The sequence below is a fragment of the Cherax quadricarinatus genome, chromosome 75 (genome assembly GCF_038502225.1).
Source record: "Cherax quadricarinatus isolate ZL_2023a chromosome 75, ASM3850222v1, whole genome shotgun sequence".
Taxonomy (NCBI): Eukaryota; Metazoa; Arthropoda; class Malacostraca; order Decapoda; family Parastacidae; genus Cherax; species Cherax quadricarinatus.
In genome coordinates this window covers 570,151-594,467 of record NC_091366.1, presented here as the reverse complement: position 1 = coordinate 594,467, position 24,317 = coordinate 570,151, and the positions used below count along the sequence as shown (strand labels likewise).

Here is a 24,317-nt window from a genome sequence, read left to right as displayed (position 1 = left end):
GGGGAGTTAACACAAAATATTCAAATTCAAATTAGTAAGTAAGTAAGTAAGTAAATTTATTCAGGTATACACAATACAGTTACATAGAATTATCATACATAGCAGCATATGTGTAGAGAACCTAGGATAACCCAAAAAAGTCAGACAGAGTGACTTATTTCCATTGGGGTCCTTTTACCTTATTATTATAATATAAAGGTTATAATATTTTCTTATTATTCTATAATGAAGATAACATCTTATTATCATACTAAAAAGACTATCTACTACACGAGGGTCATTAAGACTATCTACAATACGAGGGTCATTAAGACTATCTACTACCCGAGGGTCATTACGACTATCTACAATACGAGGGTCATTACTAGGGATAAGGTAAAATTTACACGTATTTTAGCTAAAAAATAGAAAATCATTCCCCTCCCTTTCTGTTGCTTCATTCATCAGACACTTTTTGGCAGTCTTCTTGAACTGGTTCATTCTCTGGTTTATTCTCTATAAGGATTACAATGCTGAGTTTACAGAAATTTGGTTATTGTTTGGTTTACATGTAGTAAAATTGTGATTACAGAGTGTACCACTAAAACGCTTAGCATGGCTAGGCATTTCGGGCATACTTAGTTTTATTCTTAATTGTAAAATATTACAAATTATGAGGTAAGTTGGTATTATGGCTAAGTGACTAAATACTAGTTTATGAGTTTAGCAATGTGAATGCTTTTGTTTTGGCACAGTATATAGTTTCAGTATTGGAGTATCACAGGATTCATTATTTTAAGATTGAGATTAATATTTCTGTTTATGGTCAAATGAGTGAGCGAGTGTAAGTGTGAACCACCAGGTGGTATTCGTGTAGTTAGTTGACGGGGTGTATCAGGGAGATAAGATGTTTTCTAATGGTAGTTTTGAAGGTGATGAATGTGTCTGCAGTTTTAGAGTTCTCAGGTAGGGTGTTCCAGATTTTAGGGCCTTTGACATACATTGAATTTTTGTAAAGGTTTAGTCGGACACGGGGAATGTCGTAGAGATGTTTGTGTCTGGTGTTATGCCTGTGGGTTCTGTCACAACTATCAAGAAAGCATTTTAGGTCAAGGTTGATATTAGAGTTTAAGGCCCTGTAGATATAGATTGCACAGTAGTAAGTGTGGATGTACTGAACTGGGAGTAAGTTTAGATCTTTGAAGAGTGGGGGGGTGTGCTGCCAGGGATGGGATTTAGTGATTATTCTTACTGCAGCTTTTTGTTGGGTTATTATTGGCTTTAGGTGTGTTGCTGCAGTTGATCCCCAAGCACAAATGGCATAGGTGAGGTATGGATAAATAAGTGAGTGGTATAGTGTGAGAAGGGCATTTTGCGGCACGTAGTATCGTATCTTGGAGAGGATCCCAACCGTTTTGGATACTTTTTTGGCTATATGCTGGATATGGGTGCTGAAATTCAGGTTGTTGTCAAGGTATAAGCCTAGGAATTTTCCCCCATTATTTCTGGTAATTAGAGTGTTGTCAATCTTAATGTTAATTTGTGCATCTCCTGCTCTGCTACCAAACATAATATAGTAAGTTTTGTCAGTGTTAAGCGTAAGTTTATTGGCTGTTATCCAAGTCGATATTTTAATCAGCTCCTCATTCACAATGGTGTTGAGGGTGGCAAGATTAGGGTGAGAGATGACATAAGTCGTGTCATCAGCAAAGAGAATGGGTTTCAGGTGTTGGGATACGTTTGGAAGGTCATTGATGTATATGAGGAAGAGCAGGGGACCAAGGACACTTCCCTGCGGAACTCCAGTATCAAGTGGCCGTGTTGCTGATGCTGTGTCTTTAATGGTGACGTACTGATACCTATTAGTAATGTAAGATTTGAAATAAGCAAGCGCATGGCCTCTTATACCGTAGTGGTCAAGTTTGTGGAGTAGGATTTGGTGGTTTACTGTGTCAAAAGCTTTTCTTAGGTCAATAAAAATTCCTAGTGGATATTCCTTATTTTCCAATGCTGTGTAAAGCAGATCTAGCATTTTTATGATTGCATCATTAGTGCTTTTATTTTTCCTGAATCCAAACTGGCAGGGGTTGAGTATGTTTTGAGCCGTTATAAATGAATACAGTCTCTTGTACACGAGTTTCTCAAAGATTTTGGATAGCAATGGTAAGTTAGATATTGGCCTATAGTTGTTTAAGTCTGTAGGGTCACCACCTTTATGTATTGGTGTAACCCTTGCCATCTTGAGTAGTTTCGGGAAGGTGCTAGTCTCTATTGACTTGTTAAAAAGTAATGAAATAGCATGCGAAAGGACATGGGCCGCTCGCTTGTACAGTAATGGTGGGACATGAGACAGATTCCCCGAGTTATTTTTAAGTGACTTTATGATCCCAATGACTTCCGTGGGCTCAGTTGGTGCAAGATAGAAGGAATTAGGGAAGTTACCATCTAGGTAGTCCCCGGCATGGGCATTGGTATGTGGGATTTTACTGGCGAGATTAGATCCTATGTTTGAGAAGAAGTCGTTTATCTTGTTAGCTGTGTCAGTGGGATGTAGTGGTGTTTCATTAGGTTTAGTTAGGACAATATTCTTGGTTTTTCTCAGTTTGTGGGTCCCTAGAATCTGAGAGAGTGTTTTCCAGGTCTTTTTTATATCTCCTCTAGTGTCTGTGAATCTACTGGAGTAGTATAGTTGTTTGGCTTTTTTTATTACTTTGGTGAGAGCTGATGAATAGTGTTTAAGAGTATCTTTGTGTATTAAGCCCTGTCTATATTGCTTTTCATATTGGTGTTTCTTGTCTATGGATTTCAGAATGGTGCTGGTTAGCCATGGGCAACCAAGCCGTTTGTTTGTGATCTGTTTTGTTTTTATAGGACAATGTTTGTTGTATAGTCTAAGTAATTTGTTAAGAAAGATGTCTGTCCAGTCATCAATACCATTGGCCTTGGAGAATTCTGTAGGCCAATCAACAGTCTCTAGGTCAGCTGTGAACTTCCTTACTGAGGCCTCGTCATGGAGTCTAAATGAGACTTTTATGGATCAATTCCCCTCAAGGAAGGTTCCTTGATGTTGGTGAGGGGCTCTTGATTTAGGGAATTGGATCTGTGCTCCAGTTCCCCGTATTAAGCCTGAATGCCTTCCACGTCCCCCCCCTAGGCGCTGTACAATCCTCCGGGTTTAGCGCTTCCCCTTGATTATAATAATAATATTATGGATCACTTATAGATATCTTACATGGTAACATACGTGTAAATTACCCAGGATAACCAAAAAAGTCAGAGTGATTTAGTTTCAAGAAGGTCTACCATTCCCTACCTGGTGTCCAGGTAATATAGGACCACTGACACAGTGCGCCGTATCTATTACCAGAATTAAGGCACAATTACACAACTTATGGATAAATTACAATATCTTACATAGTAATGTATGTGTAAATTACTTATAACACCCAAAAAGTCAGAGTGACTTATTTTCATTAGTGTCCAGTTTTCAATAGTGTCAAGGCATTATAGGGCAACTAACAAGGTGCGCCGTACCCAACCTCCTGCCAGGGAAATTTAGGTACAATTACACAATTTATAGATGAATTACAATTTTCTTACCTCTGTACATGTATTTAGATTACTCAGATAACCTAAAAGAGGTCAGTGGCCTATTTTGACTGGGGTTCACCGTTCCTCTCCTGGTGCCCGGGCAATATAGGGCCACTCACATGGTGCGCCGTATTCAACCTCCTGCCCGACCAACAAATAATAATAATAATAATAATAATAATAATTATTATTATAATAAAAAAGAAGCGCTAAGCCACAAGGGCTATACAGCAATAATAATAATAATAATAATAATAATAATAATAATAATAATAATAATTACTACTACTACTACTACTACTAATAATAATAATAATAATAATAATAATAATAGAGGCTCTCCTTGCATTGCAACCCACTATTGTAAATAAAAAATCTCAATGTACTGTTTGCAAAGACATAAAATAAATAAATAAATAAAGTACATATACAAGGTATACAGACCATAGCTGACATCAGTGACACACTACTATATAGAAAGCCACTTGTTATGCTCAGCATTTCATGCAAATTACAATAATAATAATATCCCAGGATGCGACCCACACCAGTCATCTAACACCCAGATACCTATTTAATGATAGTGAACATAGACAACCCGTGTAACGAAACACACCCAATGTTGCTACCCTCACTGGGAATTGAACCCGGACCCTCACTGTGTGAAGCCAGAGCTTTACCACCCGGCCACGGGCCTGGTGGCCCGCGGCTCATTTCCACAAAATACAGTACACATTAGATATAAAATTAGGTGATATGCTTCACAGAATTAGTGGAAAGCCATAGGTTGTATTTCAAGCTTCAGGCTTATTTAATAATAATAATAATAATAATAATAATAATAATAATAATAATAATAATAATATTATTATTATTATTATTATTATTATTACAATAAGAACTAAGTGCTAAACCACTAAATATATTTAATAAAGAAACCATGACATGGTAATACAAGTCTTCAACTGGTCTATGACAAGAAAAGGAACTTCCTCAAAGAAATGGTAAACCTGTATGGATCATACAACACCTACTGAATAGGACACTGTCAAATTAATACAAGGAAAGGGAGGATAGCTCACATTCCCTGGATTAAGAGCCCTTCACCAGGCATCAAGGCTTGAAGTGTGTGAAGCTCATTGTCTAAAATTTTTTTTAATTAGATGAAAGCAATAAACCCATAGGGGTCAGATATCATGAGATAAGAGTGAGTAGAAGCAAGTAGATTTTAAGAGTTGATGTTCTGTTGGAGTGTGGGCAAGGTATTGTAATATCTATGAGGTGATTAAGGGAAAACCAGTCAGCCTGTTTTGAGTTTTGGAGGTGTCGGTATAGAAATTTCACTTCAGAATCCTGATAAGGATGTTGTGGTTTGGTGAGCTATTAGATTATGATGTGTATACTCATGTAGAGACAGGCAGTGAATAACACTGTTCTCTGGGACACTGCCAAACTGGCAATAAGTCACTTTCTCTGACTTTTATGGATTATAATCCTAGGTAATATACACACTATGTATGGTGAACCACAGTATGGGTGGGGTTAGAACCCATGGCATGAGAGTTGTAAAACTTCAGGCTACTGCTTAAACCACTGGATGAATCTTATTATAACCAGCTGGCTCAGTGGTTTATGCACTGGCCTGGAGTTTTAAGACTCACTTGCCATGGGTTCTAACCCCACCCTTATCATGGTTTGTTTGCAATTGTGTTATTATGATTTTGTGAGTTATGTACGATGAAGAATTAGACATGTGTAAGATCTGAGCATCTTTATTGTAGATATTTCACCATTTGGTGGCTTTATCAATACAAGGACATAATGTGAAGACAAGATAATCAGTCCCTCAGGCCTGAGAGGACTGATCACCTTGTCTTTTGTATACAGGTCTAGTCTTCACATTATGCCCTTGTAGTGTATTGATAAAACCACTGGATGTCAAAACGTCTAGAAATAAAGATACCCAGATGTTGCACACATGTCTAATTCTTCACTATGTATGATACTTGTACCTATGCATGCCTGTATGTAAATAAACTTACTCATACAGTGGACCCCCGCTTTACGATCACCTCCCAGTGCGACCAATTATGTAAGTGTATTTATGTAAGTGTGTTTGTACGTGTATGTTTGGGGGTCTGAAATGGACTAATCTACTTCACAATATTCCTTATGGGAACAAATTCATTCAGTACTGGCACCTGAACATACTTCTGGAATGAAATAATATCGTAAACCGGGGGTCCACTGTACTGTGATGAAAAATAAAACAATACAGAAATAGATGTTTATTTGTATAAATCATTGTAACAAAGTACAAGTAGCACCACTGAAGCTAATATTTTGGATAGATTTGAAAAAGCATTACACAAATATTTGAAAGGAATGGTTGGATGAGAGTAGATATAGTCTTAGCACTGAATGGTAGGCCTTTACCAGTGGTCATCAATTCTTATGTTCTTAAGTAACACCTTTTAATAAAATAAAGTAATTTAATAATACAATAAAATATAATTTTAATGGTTTTTGTATAGTACTTACAATTTTTGTATATTGGCCATTTTTGTTTAGTCAGTGATTGAATGATAATAAATGTGTTTCCATTTTCAGGTCACCCTTTCCTGGTGGAAGAAAAGACTGTGATGCCAATTTACTGTTGTTATTATTACTATTATTAATTTTGTCATCTTTTTAACATATTGGCTGTCTCCCACTAAGATACGGTGACCTGAAAAAGAGAAGAAACATTTTCACCATCACTTGCTCCATCATTGTCTTGCCAGAAGAGTGATGATACTACAGTTTAAATGCCGCTCCAAAATGCAAATATCACCACCCTCCTTCTATTATAATTGTTATTATTATTATTATTATTATATTACACTATTTAAAAGCAAGAGGTAAACCTCATAAGGGGGATTACCAACAGACCCCTGGCAGTCTTCAAGCTGGCACTGGACAAGCACCTAAAGTCGGTACCTGACCAGCCGGGCTGTGGCTCGTACGTTGGTTTGCGTGCAGCCAGCAGTAACAGCCTGGTTGATCAGGCTCCGATCCACCAGGAGGCCTGGTCACAGACCGGTCCGCGGGGGCGTTGACCCCCGGAACTCTCTCCAGGTAAACTCCAGGTAATATGAGTATGCAGTGCTGCACAGAAATAAAGATCATACACAATAAAAGAAGTCTCTGTGTCTGTCTTTTCATCATTACAAGTCAGAAAGAGAAAGAGTAAGGCTAAAGCCATAAGTACAATATGAGAGAGAACAAGACAAGAAACAGAAAGTCAAAGAAGAAAGAAGTGGAAAAAAAAGAGAGGAAAAACAGAAATGTGTGTGGGGGGAAAACTGACTGAAAACTGTTATTTAATACAGTGGACCCCCGGTTAACGAACTTTTTTCATTCCAGTAGTATGTTCAGGTGCCAGTACTGACCGAATTTTTTCCCATAAGGAATATTGTGAAGTAGATTAGTCCATTTCAGACCCCCAAACATACACGTACAAACGCACTTACATAAATACACTTACATAATTGGTCGCATTTGGAGGTGTTCGTTAAGCGGGGGTCCACTGTATATTTGAAATCGCTCTAATAAAACTTGAAGCACCAACAACGTGATGCAGGATGCTCTTAGCAGACAGAGGATCGAGACTTCATGACTTCTTGAAATGAATTACCCACGTGGGTTTAGTACTTCACACAAATTAAATAATGAAAAATCTAATGAAACCTGTAAGAACATAAGAAGAGATTTCTGCAGTCAGCCTACTGGTCCATGCTAGGCAGAGCCACAGCAATGAAACATACATGTACAAGGGAAAGAAAGATAGAGACCTTAATGAAGTCTACACCAATTCTATCCGCTTCTATCTACATTCAGGACTGTCATGTGTTATCTAAATGTTTTGGGCAACGATAAAGGAGAAGACTGTTTGAGGTACCAGCAGCTCTTGAAGCTACTGCTACCCTGACACTACAAACAATCACTGGTGAATTATATCCATCATCTGCTTAAGGTTTGTGACTTTCTCCCGAGGTTTGCCAAGTAAAGTTCCAGCCTCTGTTTCATGCTCGTCCAAGCGAGTCCACTGACCAAATGAGACAGGTTGTATGCCTGGAGAAAATAACATTAGTGGATCTTGTAAACACTTTTGATAATGTTTAGCCTAAATATAGACTTCTTCTTTCTTTCAACACACCGGCCATATCCCACCGAGGCGGGGTGGCCCAAAAGGAAAAACAAAAGTTTCTCCTTTTACATTTAGTAATATATACAGGAGAAGAGGTTACTAGCCCCTTGCTCCTGGCATTTTAGTCGCCTCTTACGACACGCATGGCTTACGGAGGAAGAATTCTGTTCCACTTCCCCATGGAGATAAATATAGACATTATATTAATTTAAAAGTTTGGACATTAATGCTTAGAACAAATTTTTAGGTGCAAAATAAATTTGAATGTTGAAAGTAAATCCTAGCAAATTAAAACCAATGTCCAGTAATGCTACAACCATTATTTAGTTATTAATATTTAAGATTAGGATTATTATTGTAACAAAAGATACCTATCAATGTCTGACAGCTGAGATAATGTCCAGGCCCTCTGATAACTCATTATTTTCCCAATACTGTAGTTACCCTTTTTATAATATGTATTGTATGACACGTTTATTGTGTAAATGTGACACCAAGTGAGACAGTGGAGGTAGTATCTAGTCTTACACTGCCTGTACAATGAGCAGTGGGTGTGACTTAACTCTAGGCAGACTGCTAGGACAGTATCTCAGTTGGTGATTTGTTGCTGGTCAGGGAAAGACATAAGCAGTTGTTCTGTCTTTATTAACAAAGACTCACAAGCAAATACTTTTTCATACAATATTTTTTTCGAGAGTTAGAATTTCTAAGCATTCTTTTGTGTCTGTGGCCAAAGTCCATAGGTATTAAAATTATTGATTTTATAGAGGTACATTTGCAGCAAGCAGACAGTAACTTATTCAGACCCTCATTATTACTGTAATAGGTGGGATGCACAAGGCAACCCAAGATTCTCAAAAAATGGAATGCACTAACCTCTTTCTCTCAAGACATTCTGAATGAGCATCTTTCCAGCTCGAGGTGTGGAAACATCCACCAAGCCAGACTCTATGTCTGCCACAACAAGCTTGCCAGTAGTAAAACCACTTGTCATGGTAGACAATATAACACCAACTGGACCAGTGCCTATCCATCCACTAACATACACACCTGTAGAAGTAGCAGTAGTCTCAATCTAAGTCATTTTAAAACCTGCTGTAACTAGCAAGCTGTAAGTCTCATTTGTCAATTAGGACAGGGAGAACTATTATTACTGTTCAATCATAATACTATACAGTGATAAACCTGTATGGATCATTCAACAAGATAGGTAGCAATGAGACCATGAAAATATAATTTAAATTTGTTCTCATAATGACACAAGCAGCATGATAATTATGGGACAATAATAAAAACTGCATTTTTTACCAATACAGTATCAGTCCTTATCACTCAGAAAACCCAATTTAGAATATAAACAAGAAATAAAAGTGTGACTACTCTGGGGTCATATAAAGAATACAAAGTCACAATACCGTGACTGGAACAATACACCAATAACTCGCACAGAGGAGAATGAAACCTATGACGACATTTCAGTCCAACCTGGTCCATTAACTAGTCACAGGTGTGACTAGTTAATGGTCCAAGTCGGGCCAAACATCATTACAAGTTTCATTCTTCCGACTCACAAAATCATGACACAATTACAAACAAAACATACAGGTACCTAAAGTACCTGACCAGCCAGGTTGTGGTTCATACATCGGTTATGTGTGGCCAATAGTAACAGCCTGGTTGATCAGGCCCTGATCCATCATGAGGCCTGGTCACAGACCAGGCCATGGGGGCACTGACCCCCAAAACCCTCTCCAGGTATACCCCAGGTATACCACGATTGTGTACTGGGATCATACATTTTATGCAAGATTTACAAATGAAATATTATATTTTTATACTTTTCAGTCAAAACTTGCACATATTAACAATTTAAGCATTTATTAATACCCTAATACACGAAGTACTGAATTTACAAATGCCTGAAGTTACATATACACATACACACTTACAAACGTTTTGCAACCACTGAGCCACAGCATAAACACATGTGAATCATGTTGAATTATTCTCTCCTCTCACATTGCATTGCCTAAAATGTTCTGCATAATCATGAGTTTTCTGCATGCATTCAAGTGTCACCGATTCCTGTAGAAATAAGGTATCATGTGGAAATAAACTTGAATTTGAATCTCCTTTCATTCTCTCAAAATGTATTTTTTTTTACGCTAAGCATAACGTGATTAAGAAAAATTACCATTGTGACCTGTCACTCTTCCTCCATCATTGGCTATTGTCCCTGAGCGTTCGTCGTAAGGCAGCAAAGAGTCAATGTTGATTCCTCTGTAGCCGATGCTTCGTAAAATTAAGCCACACTGCAGGGTTTCCATTTCAGTCGTCTGTACAGCTCTCTGGTTTAGTCCCTCACCCTCAAGTCTTCAACAATATAAAAATGCTATATTAAGCAGTTGATAATTTAGCTGAGAAATGAGCATTGCTTAAAAATAAAAAGGAACAGTCGAAATGCAACAGTATATAGTAAATCTTCTTACAACACAACTTTACACTGCATGATGTTGTTGCAATGTGATTCAAATATTGTGACCAAAAATTTTAAGAGTGCATGAGAATTTTGACATTACATGCCATAAAGCCTTAACAAATTAGCTAACATGCTAAATTTTGGTACTACATATATTACAGGTTTCCACTGCATCAAGTTATGTGAAAAATCTGGGTATTTCACAATGGAATTTTTTCCCTCCAACCCAAGTTATGTATTACTACTACAACTTATATTACTACTACTACTACTACTACCACTAGTACTACACCTCACTCTAAGCCTATATTTACCCTCTGTGTCCATGTACTGTTTGTAATGGCTTGACAAAGCTCCTGGAGAGCGAAACGTTGCCACAATAAAATGTCACATTAGTTGCACTTGTGTCCATTTACTTTACAACCCAAGTTAAGCAAAACTATTGAGTTTGGGGAAGGCACAACTCATCCCCCCTCCCTCCCCTCCTCCCACTCTCATCACCCCACCTATAGCTAGTAAATTTGTTTAGGTACAGTTACACATAAATAGTTACACGAATTGTCGTACACAGTAACATATGTGCAAATTACCCAGAATAACCCAAAAGAAGTCAGACCATGTGACTTATTTTCATTGCGGTTCTTGTTACTCTCTGCAAGCATCACCTACATCACACACAATGTGTGCAGTGCCCTGTGGCCTCGTGGCTAAAGCTCTCGCTTCACACGGTGAGGGTCTGGGTTTGATTCCTAGTGAGGGTAGAAACATTAGGCATGTTTCTTTGCACTGGTTGTCTATGTTCCACAGCAGTAAAATGGGAACCTGTGGGTTAGTCGACTGGTGTGGGTCACATCCTGGGACAAAACTGACCTAATTTACCAGAAATGCTCTGCATAACAAGTGATTTTCTATATAGTAATATGTCATTGATGTCAGCTATGGTCTGTATACCTTGTACATGTACTTGTAGAAATAAAGCTATTATTATTATTAATATTATTATTATTTTTATTTTATTTTATTAACACACTGGCCGATTCTCACCAAGGCAGGGTGGCCCGAAAAAGAAAAACTTTCACCATCATTCTCTCCATCACTGTCTTGCCAGAAGGGTGCTTTACACTACAGTTTTTAAACTGCAACATTACCACCCCTCCTTCAGAGTGCAGGCACTGTACTTCCCATCTCCAGGACTCAAGTCCGGCCTGCCGGTTTCCCTGAACCCCTTCATAAATGTTACTTTGCTCACACTCCAACAGCACGTCAAGTATTAAAAACCATTTGTCTCCATTCACTCCTATCAAACACGCTCACGCATGCCTGCTGGAAGTCCATTATTATTATTATTATTATTATTATTATTATTATTATTATTATTATTATTATTATTAAACAATTTTGATTATTTTCATGCAGTCACTTCATCTCTGGATATTAAGTATGGTGCCTCAGAGAATACAAGTGATGTTGGAGGCACCAAGAAGAATAACCATAAATCTATGACGGTACTGAAGAAAGTGTAAGGTTTTGATGTGCTTTGAGGCAGCACATTTGTTTCATCAAATCATCATTGATTTGTTTCATCAAATCATCATTGATTTGTTTCATCAACTTTGACCACCATTTATGCAACTGATGTCTCTCCCTTAACACCTGCACCTCTCCCACAACCTATCACTTTCACTTCTTAGCACTCCATAAGCACAGTAATACTGATGTTGCTTTTAAGGCCTATTGATTGCACTCAGTTCATTCGACCTGTACATAAAAATAAAAATAGGATGACTTAATATAGGAAATATATTCACTATCATTCATTCAATGACTGCCTTGCCAGATATGCATTAACATCATAATTCAACTAACCCTTAAAAATACAATATCCCCCCACCACCAAGAGTGAGCACTGTACTTCCAATTTCCACAACTCAAGTCTATTAAAATATAAAAAGTCTTAATTAAAATAACTAAAAAAACTATTATTATTATTATTATTATCACAAGGAAGCATTCAACCCCAAAACGTCACACAACACCAGGGGAAGGGGAAGCAATCAGGTTTGATCCAAAAAAGAGGAGGACAGGTCCAATCCCTTGAATAAAGAGCCCCTCATAGGCATCCAGACTGTCTCTCAAGGAGTGGCTAAACTACAACATAAAACTGTAAGCTCAATGTACCTATTTTTGGCCAGTTTCACGGCACACACAGCATGGCCACCAGGTGCTGCCAGGATCTCCACAGGACTCAGCAAGAAGCGAAGACTCCATTCCCTTTCTGCAGAAGACCACGACGATGCTAGTTTGGGCTCCGGTGAGTCGAGAGCAGTTTTAGCCAAAAGCTCCAGAAGTCTCTTACGCTGTCGTGGCAAACCTGGCAATGGCGAAAGAATTTTATTTTTATTTTTACAATATACCAGTCGTCTCCCACCAAGGTAAGGTGACTCAAAAAAGAAGAAAAGTAGCGTGTAAGCATTAATATTAGTCTGCCCAAAATACACATGCATGCTAGTGGCTTTCTCTTGAGTTGAACAATATTTTATTACGTACATGTAAACTACATGTAAACTACATTTCTGTATAATTCACAAGAAAATAAAATGTTTGTTTGTTTGTTTTTGCTTTATAAAGCTTTTCTTCTTTTTACATTTAGTAATGCAAACAGGAGAAGGGTTACTAGTCCCTTGCGCCTGGCATTTTAGTCGCCTCTTATGACATGCATGGCTTATGGAGGAAGGATTCTTGTCCGTTTCCCCATGGAGTTTTCTGAAAATATTGCCTGAAATTGATGAAATACATTTGTTATGCATCTGATACAAACTCGTTTTTTCAAACATATCCACATTTGGTAATTTTATTGTATATTGTAATTAGGGAAGTAGTCAGACTACAACCTTTGTTTGTAGTTATTTACAACAGTTGCATGATGGAGTCACTCATACCAGCTGCATGATGGAGTGTCACTCATACCAGCTGCACAATGGAGAAAACACTCATACCAGCTGCATGATGGAGAAGTCACTCATACCAGCTGCATGATGGAGAAGTCACTCATACCAGATGCACGATGGAGAAGTCACTCATACCAGCTGCATGATGGAGAAGACACTCATACCAGCTGCATGATGGAGAAATCACTCATACCAGCTGCATGATGGAGAAGTCACTCATACCAGCTGCATGATGGAGAAGACACTCATACCAGCTGCATGATGGAGAAGACACTCATACCAGCTGCATGATGGAGAAGACACTCATACCAGCTGCATGATGGAGAAGACACTCATACCAGCTGCATGATGGAGAAATCACTCATACCAGCTGCATGATGGAGAAGACACTCATACCAGCTGCATGATGGAGAAGACACTCATACCAGCTGCATGATGGAGAAGTCACTCATACCAGCTGCATGATGGAGAAGTCACTCATACCAGCTGCATGATGGAGAAGTCACTCATACCAGCTGCATGATGGAGAAGACACTCATACCAGCTGCATGATGGAGAAGTCACTCATACCAGCTGCATGATGGAGAAGTCACTCATACCAGCTGCATGATGGAGAAGACACTCATACCAGCTGCATGATGGAGAAGTCACTCATACCAGCTGCATGATGGAGAAGACACTCATACCAGCTGCATGATGGAGAAGTCACTCATACCAGCTGCATGATGGAGAAGTCACTCATACCAGCTGCATGATGGAGAAGTCACTCATATCAGCTGCATGATGGAGAAGTCACTCATACCAGCTGCATGATGGAGAAGTCACTCATACCAGCTGCATGATGGAGAAGACACTCATACCAGCTGCATGATGGAGAAGACACTCATACCAGATGCACGATGGAGAAGTCACTCATACCAGCTGCATGATGGAGAAGACACTCATACCAGATGCACGATGGAGAAGTCACTCATACCAGCTGCATGATGGAGAAGACACTCATACCAGCTGCATGATGGAGAAGACACTCATACCAGCTGCATGATGGAGAAGACACTCATACCAGCTGCATGATGGAGTCACTTATACCAGCTACATAGAGTCATGCCAGTGAAAAATAAGGAAAAAGGGAGGAAAATGAGGAGGAAAGGGATTAAAATAAAAGGCAGAGGAAAAGAATGACAAAAAGAAAGAACAAAAAAAAAAGGAAAAGGATCAAAAGGAAGAAAAGAGGAGAGATAATTGATAAAAAGGAGAAAAATTACAATAATGATGCTAAATGTACTTATCAGTCCTTCTAATGCCAATAGTATAAAATACAAATAACCGTCACATAGGGGACGGAAACTTATGACGATGTTTTGGTCCAACTTGGACCGCTGACTAGTAGGACTGAAACGTCATCATGAGTTCCTTACTTCTTTCTTTCTATTCTCTTCACTCTTTTGTGTTAGTGTGACTTTGTGAAAGCTCCAAGTTGAACCAAAACATTGCAGTAAGTTCCTCTCTCCTATGTCCAGGTTATTTGTGTATTGCTCCAGTCATGACATTATGCCTTTTAGCTCTTTCTTCTATGTGGGAGTTTTATGTGTATTGTTCCAGTCACGGCATTGTGACCTTTTGTTCCTTAAAGAGTTTAAATAAAGGAGTGACATAGCATAGTTCATCACAACTGTCACAAAAGTAGGCGATACCTGGATTATACTGCGACTAACTTGGTATTAGGTCTCTCAAGTGGGAATAATCTTGGGGTCTGAGCTGAGGCCTACACTCTGGCAAGTGAATCATCTCTCGCAGCTCCTTAATGGTCAATGCAACGTGTTGTGGCCCTCGACGACCAACCAGGGTCACACGTTTCACCTTGCTGTGGCTTAAGGCATCAAGTACATTCTCTGGGATGTCAGTTTTCTGTACATTAGATGGCATAAAGTTTTATGTTACCATTAACATGCAATTTATTTGTATATGTTTAATATATGTTATGTATATAAAGTTAATCATATTAAATGTCTGAAATTTATATGCAGTACTTAAATGTGTAATTTTATAATATATTTTACTCCTAGTTTAAGTTTATTTCTTAACCTATCTTTGTTATATGATTTATTATTATTATTATTATTATTATTATTATTATTATTACTATTATTTTATTATTGTTGTTATTTTTTATCATAATAATATTATTCTTATTATTATATTTATGAGAGCAGTAAACCCACAGGGGTATTACAATACCAAGGAAATGGGAGGAAATTAGGTTTAATTGACCCTCTGACTGCTTTGGTCGTATATATACGTCTTACGAGCCACCGTGTTTGATGTACAGTGGACCCTTAACCAGCGATGGCATCGATTAACGATAAATCTGACTAGCGATACATTTAAACGCAAAAATTTTGCCTCAACTAGCACTTAAAAACCCGACCAGCGCTATTCGTTCTGTACTATACGCGTCCACTTTGGCCTGAGCGCGCCTCACTTGTCCCTTGGGTGTCAGTGTTTACAAGCCAGCCACCCACCGCGGTCGCTTCCAAACATACAACAACTGGAGCATTTCATATTATCACAGCCTTTGTAGTGATTGCACCTGCAAAATAAGTCACCATGGGCCCCAAGAAAGCTTCTAGTGCCAACCCTACAGTAAAAAGGGTGAGAATTACTATGGAGATGAAGAAAAAGATCATTGCTAAGTATGAAAGTGGAGTGCATGTCTCTGAGCTGGTCAGGTTGTATAATAAACCCCAATCAAACATCGCTACTATTGTGGGTAAGAAAACGGCAATCAAGGAAGCTGTTCTTGCCAAAGGTGCAGCTGCTGCTGCACCATAGTCAGCTGTTGTTGTTGCTACACCACCATCAGCTGTATTACTCGAAGATGTGGAGAGAGTGTTGTTGGTGTGGCTTAACGTGAAACAATTACCAAGAAACGATTAACCCCAGAGGGTTAGCCACCCAGGATAACCCAAGAAAGTCAGTGCATCATCAAGGACTGTCTAACTTGACTCAAGAAATCGTGGCTAACGCGACGGGCTGAAGTTTTGAGACTCTATGACCGCGGGTTCAATCCCGGCCGGGGGTATGGACTGTCTAACTTATTTCCATTGGGTGTCCTTAATCTTGTCCCCCAGGATGCGACCCACAACAGTTGACTAACACCCAGGTGAACAGGAAAAAATGCCTGGAACTAGTGCTCATATTGGTGAGGTTAGTGGGGAGGATGTGGAAGAGTTGGTGGAGGAGGACAATGAAGAACAAACCACTGATGAGCTGCTAGATCATCTTCAACAGTAAGAGGCCACACCTGAGGAAACTGCTTCGGAGGAGGGGAGAGAGAAATTGAAGAAGTTGCCTACTTCAAAGATTAAGGAAATGTGTGCAATGTGGCTTAAAGTGCAAACCTTTTTTGATGAAAATCACCCTCACACAGCTATTGCAAGCCGTGCTGGTGACTATTACACTGACAATGTTGTGAAACACTTTAGGATAAAGGAACGAGAGGTACAGGCCTCTATGGACAGCTATGTTGTGCGACAGAAGTCCAGTGACTCTGAAGCTGGTCCTAGTGGCATTAAAAGAACAAGGGAAGTAACCCCAGAAAAAGACTTGCTACCTCAAGTGCTAATGGAAGGGGATTCCCCTTCTAAACACTAACAAGATCAACAGTCTCCCCTCCTCCCATCCCATCAATCATCACCAGATCTTCAATAAAGGTAAGTGTCATGTAACTGTGCATGTCTTCTTCAGTTTGTGTATATTAAAATTAATATTTCATGTGGTAAAAATTTTTTTTTTCAATACTTTGGGGTGTCTGGCACGGATTAATTTGATTTCCATTATTTCTTATGGGGAAAATTAACTTGACTAATGATTATTTTGATTAACGATGAGCTCTCAGGAACGGATTAATATCGCTGGTTGAGGGTCCACTGTATATACATGTACATGTATACTCAAAAATTCTAGCGGCTTCAAATCAAGCAGGAGAAAGCTGGTAGGCCCACTTGTGAGAGAATGGGTCTGTGTGGTCAGTGTGCACCATATAAAAAAAATCCTGCGGCACGCAGAGCATGATGAGAAAAAATAAACTCCGACCATGTTTTTGGATTAAAACGTCAACTTTGTGGTGCATTTTCATGTAGTATTTATGGTTGTATTCTGGGTTTCTTGGTCTCATTTGATAGAATGGAAAACATATTACAGAAATAGAGGTGATTTTGATTGGTTTTACTAGGAAAAGAACCTTGAAATGGAGCTCAAAGTAGGGGAAATGTTTGATTTTTGCCGATGTTCAAAAGTAAATAAATGATGTCATTTTCCAATAAATGTCCAAGTAGCCATTGTAATATGCAGTCATGAATGGGTTGACATTATTTATACAATTATTACAATATTGCAGTAGTCTACATAACAGTAAATTTGCTATTTTTTGTTTGAATAAAAATTCAAAACAGAAAAGCAAGAGTAATATCAGAGGGGCCTCAAGACGTGACTGATGAACAAAGAAAATACTATTTTAGAGCCAGGAATGTTTGCATTGTTCATTCTGGACCCTATTTTGAAATTGGCATATTTTTTAATTTGCGTGAAATTGGCCAAATTGCAAATTTCTGACCACATTATTGGGTAGTTGAAATCGGTAAATGGGCAGTTTCTTGTACTCAATCGATAAAACAAATGGAGTTCTAAAGAAATAGCTATGAGTTTGGTCAACTGGACAATGGGATTAGCCAAAAGTAGGGTTCAAATTGGGGGAAATCGCCGATTCGTAAATATCGCTTAGGTCGCTAACTTCACGAGAGCTTAATTCCGTAAGTTTTCCATCAAATTTTGTTCTTTTGGTATCATTACCATTGGAAAAAGATTATCACCATGTTAGTGAATCGTGCCTGTACTCTATAAATAAAATATGTATACTGAAATTACCACAGACACTTACCTTCAATAAAGCAATAGGTGTGAGTAGAATTCTGGCAACATCCACAGCAACATTTCCCTGACCAATAATAACCACAGAATCAACATCCAGGTCGACCTCTAGACTAGCATCATCGGGTAAACCATTGTACCAACCTACAAACTGCCGGGCGGATAACACATTACGTAATGATTCTCCTGGTACATTCAGTGCTGTGTCTTGCGATGCGCCGTAGGCCTAAAATGTGAGACATATATTTTACTGAAACTACAAAGTATTAATGGTAAAAATGGAACAGTACATAAATGAAAACAAATGAGAACATTTAATATGAATGGAGTAATATCTTGAAGCATACTCTTCTCCAAATATAATTTTTTTCTGTCCTTTAAATACAGTTCTTTGTTCTCCAATACAGAGTTCTTGCTGTACTCATATACAGAGTTCTTTCTGTCCTGGATTAGCCTAATGTAACTTAAATTAATCTCCTATTGACATATACATAGTTAACCATCAGTAATAAAACAAGAAGCTTTATTTTATTATGTACCAGAATAACTGCATGGTAAGCTTCTTTCAGCTGGTGTAATGTAACATCCTCACTTATGGTCACATTGCCCAAAAACGTGAATCTGTCTTTGGCAGCAGTTTGTGTGAAGGTGTTGATACAGTTCTTCACCTCGGGATGGTCCGGGGCCACTCCGTAACGGACCAAACCAAACGGAACCGGTAACTTTTCATACATATCAACTCTTGCTGTTGCATGACTCTGAAAATAGACAAAAAAATTAGATTTAGATGGTTAAAGAGATATAGATGGCTGAAACGACATAGATTTCCAAGAAGGCATAGATTTTTGAGAAGACATAGATTTCTGAGAACCCACACATTTCTTCTTGGCACAGTCACTTGCTTCAGTAGCCATTGCTAATTACACTTTACTTAATACACTACATTAATAAAGTCACACAAATCATTATAAACTCAAAAAAAATTAGAGAGTAAATGATGAGTGAATGCAAGAGTAAACATAAACAAGAAATTGGCAAACGTGGCCTATGGCTCAGTGAACAATGAAAATGGAAAGATCCTGGATGTGGCCACTTTGGCCCATACTCAGAGCCACATTAAGGCATGGGCTTCAGGGGCTGCAGCCCAGGGGTCTCTGCCAGCTGAAGGACCTCCAGGTGCTGCAGCCCAGGGGCCTCACAGTACCTGTAGCCCAGGGGCCTCACAGTACCTGTAGCCCAGGGGCCTCACAGTACCTGTAGCCCAGGGGCCTCACAGTACCTGTAGCCCAGGGGCCTCACAGTACCTGTAGCCCAGGGGCCTCACAGTACCTGAAGTCCAGGGGCCTCACAGTACCTGTAGCCCAGGGGCCTCACAGTACCTGTAGTCCAGGGGCCTCACAGTACCTGTAGCCCAGGGGCCTCACAGTACCTGTAGCCCAGGGGCCTCACAGTACCTGTAGCCCAGGGGCCTCACAGTACCTGTAGTCCAGGGGCCTCACAGTACCTGTAGCCCAGGGGCCTCACAGTACCTGTAGTCCAGGGGCCTCACAGTGCCTGAAGTCCAGGGGCCTCACAGTACCTGTAGCCCAGGGGCCTCACAGTACCTGTAGTCCAGGGGCCTCACAGTACCTGTAGCCCAGGGGCCTCACAGTACCTGTAGCCCAGGGGCCTCACAGTACCTGTAGCCCAGGGGCCTCACAGCACCTGAAGTCCAGGGGCCTCACAGTACCTGTAGCCCAGGGGCTTCACAGTACCTGTAGCCCAGGGGCCTCACAGTACCTGAAGTCCAGGGGCCTCACAGTACCTGTAGCCCAGGGGCTTCACAGTACCTGTAGCCCAGGGGCCTCACAGTACCTGTAGCCCAGGGGCTTCACAGTACCTGTAGCCCAGGGGCCTCACAGTACCTGTAGCCCAGGGGCCTCACAGTACCTGTAGTCCAGGGGCCTCACAGTACCTGTAGCCCAGGGGCTTCACAGTACCTGTAGCCCAGGGGCCTCACAGTACCTGTAGCACAGGGGCCTCACAGTACCTGTAGTCCATGGGCCTCACAGTACCTGTAGCCCAGGGGCCTCACAGTACCTGTAGTCCAGGGGCCTCACAGTACCTGTAGCCCAGGGGCCTCACAGTACCTGTAGCCCAGGGGCCTCACAGTACCTGTAGCCCAGGGGCCTCACAGTACCTGTAGCCCAGGGGCCTCACAGTACCTGTAGCCCAGGGGCCTCACAGTACCTGTAGCCCAGGGGCCTCACAGTACCTGAAGTCCAGGGGCCTCACAGTACCTGTAGCCCAGGAGCCTCACAGTACCTGAAGTCCAGGGGCCTCACAGTACCTGTAGCCCAAGGACCTCACAGTACCTGAAGTCCAGGGGCCTCACAGTACCTGTAGCCCAGGGACCTCACAGTACCTGAAGTCCAAGGGCCTCACAGTACCTGTAGCCCAGGGGCCTCACAGTACCTGTAGCCTAGGGGCCTCACAGTACCTGAAGTCCAGGGGCCTCACAGTACCTGTAGCCCAGGAGCCTCACAGTACCTGAAGTCCAGGGGCCTCACAGTACCTGTAGCCCAGGAGCCTCACAGTACCTGAAGTCCAGGGGCCTCACAGTACCTGTAGCCCAGGGACCTCACAGTACCTGAAGTCCAGGGGCCTCACAGTACCTGTAGCCCAGGGACCTCACAGTACCTGAAGTCCAGGGGCCTCACAGTACCTGTAGCCCAGGGGCCTCACAGTACCTGTAGCCCAGGGGCCTCACAGTACCTGAAGTCCAGGGGCCTCACAGTACCTGTAGCCCAGGAGCCTCACAGTACCTGAAGTCCAGGGGCCTCACAGTACCTGTAGCCCAGGAGCCTCACAGTACCTGAAGTCCAGGGGCCTCACAGTACCTGTAGCCCAGGAGCCTCTCAGTACCTGAAGTCCAGGGGCCTCACAGTACCTGTAGCCCAGGGACCTCACAGTACCTGAAGTCCAGGGGCCTCACAGTACCTGTAGCCCAGGAGCCTCACAGTACCTGAAGTCCAGGGGCCTCACAGTACCTGTAGCCCAGGGACCTCACAGTACCTGAACTCCAGGGGCCTCACAGTACCTGTAGCCCAGGGGCCTCACAGTACCTGAAGTCCAGGGGCCTCACAGTACCTGTAGCCCAGGGGCCTCACAGTACCTGAAGTCCAAGGGCCTCACAGTACCTGTAGCCCAGGGGCCTCACAGTACCTGAAGTCCAGGGGCCTCACAGTACCTGTAGCCCAGGGGCCTCACAGTACCTGAAGTCCAGGGGCCTCACAGTATCTGTAGCCCAGGGGCCTCACAGTATCTGTAGCCCAGGGGCCTCAGTATCTGTAGCCCTGGGGCCTCACAGTACCTGTAGCTCAGGGACCTACAAAATCTTAATCTGGCTCTGCCCATATCAAACAAACATCGGAGACTTGGCCTGATGCCTCAGAAGACAACTGGACACTATTGCTAAGGATAAAATGCAGAATTACAAACTTTTGTCTATTTTATCCAATAATAATAATAAATATATTTCTTTTCTGCAGTATACAGGTAATATAGTTTACATGTAATAAAACATTGTTATCACAAAAGAAAGCCAGTAGCATGCAGTACATTTCAGGCAGACTAAAATACTAATGCTTAAAACTACTTAAGAACTACACATGGGTTATTACCTGGAGTTTACCTGGAGAGAGTTCCGGGGGTCAACGCCCCCGCGGCCCGGTCTGAGACCAGGCCTCCTGGTGGATCAGAGCCTGATCAACCAGGCTGTTGCTGCTGGCTGCACGCAAACCAACATACGAGCCACAGCCCGGCTGATCCGGAACTGACTTTAGGTGCTTGTCCAGTGCCAGCTTGAAGACTGCCAGGGGTCTGTTGGTAATCCCCCTTATGTGTGCTGGGAGGCAGTTGAACAGTCTCGGGCCCCTGACACTTATTGTATGGTCTCTTAACGTGCTAGTGACACCCCTGCTTTTCATTGGGGGGATGGTGCATCGTCTGCCAAGTCTTTTGCTTTCGTAGTGGGTGATTTTCGTGTGCAAGTTCGGTACTAGTCCCTCTAGGATTTTCCAGGTGTATATAATCATGTATCTCTCCCTCCTGCGTTCCAGGGAATACAGGTTTAGGAACCTCAAGCGCTCCCAATAATTGAGGTGTTTTATCTCCGTTATGCGCGCCGTGAAAGTTCTCTGTACATTTTCTAGGTCGGCAATTTCACCTGCCTTGAAAGGTGCTGTTAGTGTGCAGCAATATTCCAGCCTAGATAGAACAAGTGACCTGAAGAGTGTCATCATGGGCTTGGCCTCCCTAGTTTTGAAGGTTCTCATTATCCATCCTGTCATTTTTCTAGCAGATGCGATTGATACAATGTTATGGTCCTTGAAGGTGAGATCCTCCGACATGATCACTCCCAGGTCTTTGACGTTGGTGTTTCGCTCTATTTTGTGGCCAGAATTTGTTTTGTACTCTGATGAAGATTTAATTTCCTCATGTTTACCATATCTGAGTAATTGAAATTTCTCATCGTTGAACTTCATATTGTTTTCTGCAGCCCACTGAAAGATTTGGTTGATGTCTGCCTGGAGCTTTGCAGTGTCTGCAATGGAAGACACTGTCATGCAGATTCGGGTGTCATCTGCAAAGGAAGACACGGTGCTGTGGCTGACATCCTTGTCTATGTCGGATATAAGGATGAGGAACAAGATGGGAGCGAGTACTGTGCCTTGTGGAACAGAGCTTTTCACCGTAGCTGCCTCGGACTTTACTCTGTTGACGACTACTCTCTGTGTTCTGTTAGTGAGGAAATTATAGATCCATCGACCGACTTTTCCTGTTATTCCTTTAGCACGCATTTTGTGCGCTATTACGCCATGGTCACACTTGTCGAAGGCTTTTGCAAAGTCTGTATATATTACATCTGCATTCTTTTTGTCTTCTAGTGCATTTAGGACCTTGTCGTAGTGGTCCAATAGTTGAGACAGACAGGAGCGACCTGTTCTAAACCCATGTTGCCCTGGGTTGTGTAACTGATGGGTTTCTAGATGCGTGGTGATCTTGCTTCTTAGGACCCTTTCAAAGATTTTTATGATATGGGATGTTAGTGCTATTGGTCTGTAGTTCTTTGCTGTTGCTTTACTGCCCCCTTTGTGGAGTGGGGCTATGTCTGTTGTTTTTAGTAACTGTGGGACGACCCCCGTGTCCATGCTCCCTCTCCATAGGATGGAAAAGGCTCGTGATAGAGGCTTCTTGCAGTTCTTGATGAACACAGAGTTCCATGAGTCTGGCCCTGGGGCAGAGTGCATGGGCATGTCATTTATCGCCTGTTCGAAGTCATTTGGCGTCAGGATAACATCGGATAGGCTTGTGTTAATCAAATTTTGTGGCTCTCTCATAAAAAATTCATTTTGATCTTCGACTCTCAGTCTGGTTAGCGGCTTGCTAAAAACTGAGTCATATTGGGACTTGAGTAGCTCACTCATTTCCTTGTTGTCATCTGTGTAGGACCCATCTTGTTTAAGTAGGGGCCCAATACTGGACGTTGTTCTCGATTTTGATTTGGCATAGGAGAAGAAATACTTTGGGTTTCTTTCGATTTCATTTATGGCTTTTAGTTCTTCCCGCGATTCCTGACTCCTAAAGGATTCTTTTAGCTTAAGTTCGATGCTTGCTATTTCTCTGACCAGTGTCTCCCTACGCATTTCAGATATATTGACCTCTTTTAGCCGCTCTGTTATTCTTTTCCGTCGCCTGTAAAGGGAGCGCCTGTCTCTTTCTGTTTTACATCTACTCCTCCTTTTTCTTAGAGGAATAAGCCTTGTGCATACATCGAGTGCTACCGAGTTAATCTGTTCTAGGCATAAGTTGGGGTCTGTGTTGCTTAGTATATCTTCCCAGCTTATATCGGTTAGGACTTGGTTTACTTGGTCCCACTTTATGTTTTTGTTATTGAAGTTGAATTTGGTGAATGCTCCCTCGTGACTAATCTCATTATGTCGGTCTGGGGCTCCGCGCATACATGACTGAACCTCAATTATGTTGTGATCTGAGTATATTGTTTTTGATATGGTGATATTTCTTATCAGATCATCATTGTTAGTGAAGATGAGGTCTAGTGTATTCTCCAGTCTAGTAGGCTCTATTATTTGCTGGTTTAAATTGAATTTTGTGCAGAGATTTAAAAGCTCGCGTGAGTGTGAGTTTTCATCAGAGCTGC

The 24,317-nt window shown here is 41.2% G+C and overlaps 1 protein-coding gene across 6 annotated transcripts in view; it reads right to left on the bottom strand.

Annotated features, from left to right (window-relative positions):
* Window positions 1-5,843: 5,843 nt before the first annotated feature.
* Window positions 5,844-24,317, bottom strand: part of dare (NADPH:adrenodoxin oxidoreductase, mitochondrial) — a 55,373-nt gene continuing 36,899 nt past the window's right edge. For all 6 annotated transcript variants that reach the window (XM_070100865.1, XM_053780814.2, XM_053780811.2 and 3 more), the window contains exons 3-9: window positions 18,655-18,873; window positions 18,126-18,341; window positions 14,902-15,094; window positions 12,417-12,609; window positions 9,954-10,132; window positions 8,636-8,809; window positions 5,844-7,683 (exon numbers count right to left, since the gene is read on the bottom strand). In XM_070100865.1, the coding sequence (XP_069956966.1) occupies window positions 7,553-7,683; window positions 8,636-8,809; window positions 9,954-10,132; window positions 12,417-12,609; window positions 14,902-15,094; window positions 18,126-18,341; window positions 18,655-18,873 (1,305 nt within the window). In that variant the 3' untranslated portion in view covers window positions 5,844-7,552. The remainder of the gene's footprint in view (window positions 7,684-8,635; window positions 8,810-9,953; window positions 10,133-12,416; window positions 12,610-14,901; window positions 15,095-18,125; window positions 18,342-18,654; window positions 18,874-24,317) is intronic.